This window comes from Cariama cristata, unplaced genomic scaffold, assembly GCF_000690535.1.
Source record: "Cariama cristata isolate BGI_N322 unplaced genomic scaffold, ASM69053v1 scaffold11687, whole genome shotgun sequence".
NCBI lineage: Eukaryota > Metazoa > Chordata > Aves > Cariamiformes > Cariamidae > Cariama > Cariama cristata.
The window spans coordinates 61303-67302 of NW_009627112.1; the positions used below are offsets into that span (position 1 = coordinate 61303).

General features: G+C 39.3%; 1 protein-coding gene across 1 annotated transcript in view; it reads left to right on the forward strand.

Moving 5' to 3' along the window:
- OTOGL (otogelin-like) overlaps positions 1–6000 on the forward strand; it is a 95330-nt gene that overhangs the window by 52216 nt on the left and 37114 nt on the right. Inside the window, exons 28-29 of the mRNA XM_009704322.1 lie at positions 813–932; positions 3145–3261. Of these exons, the coding sequence (XP_009702624.1) occupies positions 813–932; positions 3145–3261 (237 nt within the window). The remainder of the gene's footprint in view (positions 1–812; positions 933–3144; positions 3262–6000) is intronic.

Consider the following 6000-nt stretch of genomic DNA (forward strand, 5'->3'; position numbering starts at 1 on the left):
ATTATTATAGGTGTTTGTCCCAATAGCCATAAAATGCTTACTTCACATACAAGGTGATTTATCAGCCATCAATACACATAGTGGAAAAAAAATTCTTCTGTTTTTGAGGAAGCTAGCAGGGACCTGAGTTCTACAGGCTGCATGCAGGGACACAAATACCTCAAGCTCTTTCTGTCCCCAATGGCTGTTTCTTCCAGAGGCTCCAGTTCAGTAAGATGATGTCTGCAGCAGACTTTAAGGAAAAAGAATTCATTAGAGTGAGCGACGGCACCCTAGAAATTCAACTCTACATTTTGCTGTTGTGGAGAAATATTTTTTTCCCCTATGTGCGTATATGTGTATGCATGTATATATACTTTTTCCATCAGCAGCACATGCCCCAACACAAGAAAGTTGCAGCTGTCTCTTTTGTAACTGCTATTACAAATCTTCTTGCTATTGTGAGCTAAAATTAGAGACAGCGAGTTTTAATAACAACAACTAGTCAGGCTTCACAATCATGAGGTAATTCACCTGAACTTTTGACTTTTGTCCTGGATGAACTACTAAGCTTTCAGGAAAAAATACGACACAATTCCGCTCCCTTTTCACAGGCAGACAGTAAGAACAGGTTCTGGAAAACATAATTTTCTATTAAAAGTTATTTGCAATATGGAGCTGTAAACATGGCAGTGTCAAATATTTTCAAAGTATAAGTCAGAGTTGCATTCACCTTTTCAGTTTAACAATGTTTTATTCCATGCATGTAATTTGTGCTGATTATTGACTGTCAGTACACGTGGGAAAAAAAAAAAATCGTTGTTCTCTTTTAGGGTAAACTAGCAGGTTTGTGTGGAAATTTTGACAAATATACTTCAAATGATCTGACTACATCAAACAATATGGAGGTGAGAAATGCACAGGTGTTTGGAGACAGCTGGGTATTAGGACAGGTAAGTCCCATGTCCAGTAATCATTTAGACCAAAAAAGATGATAATTTTAATTTATAAGTGAACACGTTATAAGCACACGATGTACAGGGATTTTCTAAACTCATAGTCAATGTATGAAAGGACATTTTAATTTTTATGCCTGTAGATGTGAAATGTGTTAATAGTGTCTTACTTCATAGCAAATATATACTGAATTTAAATGAAACCAAACAATCTCTTTAGGAAAAATATATATTTTTCCTATATAAGATAATTACCACAGCTGTCTGGATTTTGATTTTCTACAAAGTTAGATAATTGCTTCTGATATTTTGGATTCAGGTCAATTTTAAAAACAATTGTAATTTATCTGGTGTTGGAGGCATCAGGATATTGAAAGTAAAGAGGATCTGAATGCTGGGAAAAAAGGTCTGGAAAAAAGTTTCTTTCTGAACACTGAAAAAAAAAATTGATGATTTTTTTTTTTTTAGTTGTAGTTTGTAAACAGAGAACAAATTGACAAAGCAGTGGTGGTGAAGGGGCGAGACGGAAAAGGCTCAGAACAGGAACAGGCACAACCCAGTATGGAAACTTGGTTTCTGAGAAGGGAAAAGGCTGTAGAGAGTGGATGACCACAACTGTGTTTTGTAACACAGGAGAATAGGTATTTTATTAATCTGTGCTGAGAAGATGTAAGGTTTTATAGCCTTGTGAACCTCCTGAAAAATCAGTATTTGTAAAACACTCCCTTAGGATGTCTGTGAGAACCAGTTTTTAATCTGTTCTCTCCTTGACTCACAGCAGGAAACTGAAACAAAATCTCTCTCCTCATGAAGAATATGATGCCTATTCTGATTTGGAGTAAAGATTTTGAGGCTTTTCTGCCTCGTTATCTCCCCTTGGATCTATTTTACTCTACATAAAATGTTTAAATTGTGTGAACAAGCAAGGCAAATGTGCGGTGTTGGTGGTTACACTGCTCATCTAGAAGGTGGTACATGAAGAAATGTATAAATACTTAGTATGAAGTGTATGAATTTTTCTTTTCCAATTTATCAGTTCAGTGACTGCTTTAAAGAAGTGTTTGCATAGCACATTAACTTCTAGGATGTTATGACCTTTGCTTATGTAGCCCAAATGTGCACTTGAGTTTTTATGGCTATATATATTTTTTTTTGGTAACATCTCATGTAATCTTCCGACCTCTGTGGCTGCCAGAGCACTCGGGATCTAAGCTCAATATTGGCCTCGCAGGGAGCCTGCGCTCAGCCAGACTTGACACTTCATCTGCCTCCACAGTAGGCATTAGGGATTTTTTTCAGAAAGGACCTTTGACCTTTGTAGAAATGTATCCTGGTCATCTTTTCTGCAATATCTAAATACTGTAAAAGGACTACTTGATAGCTGGAGGCCTAGAACTGAACTCTGCTACTGGCAAACGTGCTTGCATTGGCACTGTGAAGTGTAGGATGCTTCCAGGGTTTCTCCCCCGGGGAGTGGCAGCACATCCCCTGCCCCAGCATCTGAGCATCTGCACAGGAGGGCAGCACGGATGGGCAACTGCACAGCAGCTGAGGCTGCATCGGGACACCCCAATGCTGCCTACAGATCCATCACTACCCCCTCTTGGGCTTCCCTGCTGCACCGAGAGACTATGGTTTTGGATGAACTCGTGTTTTCTGAACTCAGTGTTGTTTTGTTATATTTTTCTGTTCATTTGTTTTTCTTCTTGAAGAAAGACTTTAAGAGATGGAGTTGTATCTCAGCCATGATCTTTGACCCTACTTTTTTTTTATGAGTTGCTCTCTTCCTACCGCTGCTTCTTTATTTGAACTTACAGGGCTAAAGCCATCCGTAGTGTGACTCCATTTAAAGTCAGTGCAAAACCACCAGGGATGGATTTGGACCATGTATTTGTTTGTGATGTTACAGTTGGTTGCTCTGGTAATGATTATAATGTGTCACAAAGAAAACATATTTTCTTTATGCGCTGAGCAGACAGCAGGAACATTTTAGTACTTCAGAACAAAACACAAAGATTCTTTTTTGTGCAAGTGTTTTCAATTATAAGAACAAATCAGGGAAAGGGGAAGATGAAGAAGATAGCATTTAAACTTTATTTTTGTTTTCTGAGTATGCAGGTATTGAATTATATGACACTATAGTGTACCTGAGTCCATGGTAAACGCACCTTTGTATAAAATATTTGTGGTGTTTCTGCTTGTTTTTAAGTGCAAGCGCCCAAATGAAACACTAAGACCATGTGAGGTACATCAGAGCAAGTTCCCTTATGCCAAAAAGGAATGCTCAATTTTATACAGTGATGTTTTTGCACCTTGTCGCAATGTGGTAAGTTTATTAAATATCCAAGATGTGCTCTCATGTAGAAAAATATTAAAATTCCAGTAATTAATTTCTTCCTGCCGTTCCCCTCAGTCTGAACGCCATGGAAGATACAGGGTAGAGCCCTGCAAGTACCTCTACGTGGGTGGGCTATGTTTGTGCAGAGTTCCTTGCTCCTTTCAAGACTGGAGCCTAAACATAACAGTGGTAACTGGGAGCCATGAGTTAGGAGACTGGATAATCAAGGTTCTGTTCTCTTTAGGTTTTATTTATACCTTTTATTTATATAGGTACCTAAATTTTTAACGCTTTTGTATATATTGCAGGATTCTAAAATAAGTATTTGTGTAATGTGCCTACAGCTTATCTCAAAAGGTTTTATTTTGTTAGCTGTCCTGTTCAATACAGAAAGAAATATGAGAGTGCAAGATTTCAGCTTCAGAGCTATCAGTATTTTTAATTGGCTGACAGCTTATCATCTGCTTTTTATCAGAACTCTGAGATTTGGTGTCCTTGTTTTCCCAATACCTGGCTGAGCCTGGGACTTGAGTTACAAGAATGTCCTTAAGTTCAGTCTAGACAAGATGGGGACAACAATAGATTGTGTGGGAATATTTTATTCCATTTCAGTCTACCCTTTATCAAGACAAGACAGGCTCTATACATTTTTCCCTATTTCCGATTTTAGCCTCCCAAAGGTATTTAGTTATCGAAGGTGCTTCTTCACACGTGTGCAAGCAAGAACCACTATGACATTTCATCTTAGTCTCTTATTTTCTTTATGACTATTAATACTAAATGAGATCATTAGATGTCCCAGCTGAACCTCCTGACTCTCAGGGCTGAAGTTTGATATCAACATGGTTAGGAATTTGCCTGAGGAGGAGGTTGCAGTAGCTTAACCCGAGAGATTTATTAATGTTGACTTTAGTTACTATGTAAAGAATTTTTTGAGCATGTGCCTGAGAACATAGTGATGAGTGTATTTTCAAAGTAGAAAGAAATAAATGAGAATGTACTTTTGAGAGTTTTTAAGGACCTGTCTTATCATAACTCATAAAGAAAGATGTTTTCCCTTGAACATTAATTTTCTTTACCTTATCCACGTTGTGATTAAAATTTGCAAATGTTATGCCAAAAATTTAGCATAATTATGTTAAAAAATGCATGTCAGGTGCAAAACATGTCATTTAATTAGTAGTCAAGTATTTTCACATGCACACATCCATCTTGTATGGGACAGCCTGTAAAGCAAATATCTTTCAGGTGTTTTTACAACCTATTCATCAGCTTCTGAAAAATATGGCTCTTACAAATGCAAAGTGACCTCCTAGCAACAATATCTGCACCTGACAGCTAGCTGCACGGGTGGGGAACTGGATGCCAAGGAAAAAAGGCCAAGCAGAGACTGACACTGGGGGCATGGAAGGAACAGAAAGTGTAGATGTGGGTTTCAGGACGTGCTTGGAGCAGCGCTCTGTACTGCAGTCGCTCCCGCTGTGCGGGTGGTGGAGGATCCTGCTGGGCATGGAGGCAAGCTCCTGCCCGTGGGACAGCCAGCCTCAGAGTTCAGCTGAGGCTGGAAAACCCCGTTTTCAGGGAGACAAAATCTTGCATCTCTGGCTGGCAGTGACTGACAGATTGCAATTGCCCAGCTAAGCACTGAACTCAGTGGAGGCTGAGGAGCCTCAACACTCGCAGGAAAAAAGGTCTTGCTCGTAACTCCTGAACTCGGCAGGAGCTTTGATGCGAGGCTCCTAGTTGGTGACAACAGCAGGATGTTGCTGACCCATGGAGAGATGCGGTCCTGCAGATATGAGAGGCAGATTGAGCTCTTTGGAGCCAATCTGCTATTTGGTCGTTCCTGCAAAGCTATTACAGCCATTTTCAATGGAGCTAACGCTCATGCCCCCACCCAGGTAGTATCCTTGTTTTCAAAATAAGAAAAAGAATGAAAGCAAAACAGCATCTCTCTCCACTGAAGGCAGAAAATCAGTCTTCATATCCCTGCCAGCTTCTAGCAACTGCCAGCTGTGAAGCTGTCTCCGTGCTAGATAAGTGGTGCTTTGTTACTGTGATGGTATTTCTGTAATCTGATGTGTGCCATTTGAGTGCTCTAAAACTGAGCTAGGCCAGAGTCTAAACTGAAGAAAGGCATTGCTTTAAACATTCCATGTGTTGAGTAAGAACGCTGTTTTGGAAACGTTGCTCAACATTACAAAAAAGATGATTAAAACCCAAGAAACAGTGTATTACGTAAAGCCATGAAATAACATGATAAGATTTTAGAGGGAGGACGTGGGTTTCTGATCTAATGGAGGTTTGCAGGCAAAGTATATTAAAAACTTGATAAGTGCAGAAATACTATTCTGCAAAATGTCACCAGCATGCTCAAGCTTTCTTTAGCTGACCAAAACCCCCTCTACAAATTATTACTTTAATTGCTTGATAATCAGAGCTGCGGCTCTTCGTTGTCGTTCATGCCAAACAGACAGGATAATTACAGATGGCAGTATTTGCCTTATAGAAACAGAACTGTCGGCTTCAATATATTCTCCAAAATGGATGAACAGCAAGTGTGTGGACAGACATGCTTGTTAATAGTCACCGATTGAAATTTCCTCCTGGCCTGTAACGTAGATACAATCTGATCATCCAAAGTGTACTTTTTGTATAGGAATGTACCCAAACCTTAGAAAATACCTTATTTTTGTGTTAAATTCTCTCAATCAATCCAGAGGTAGC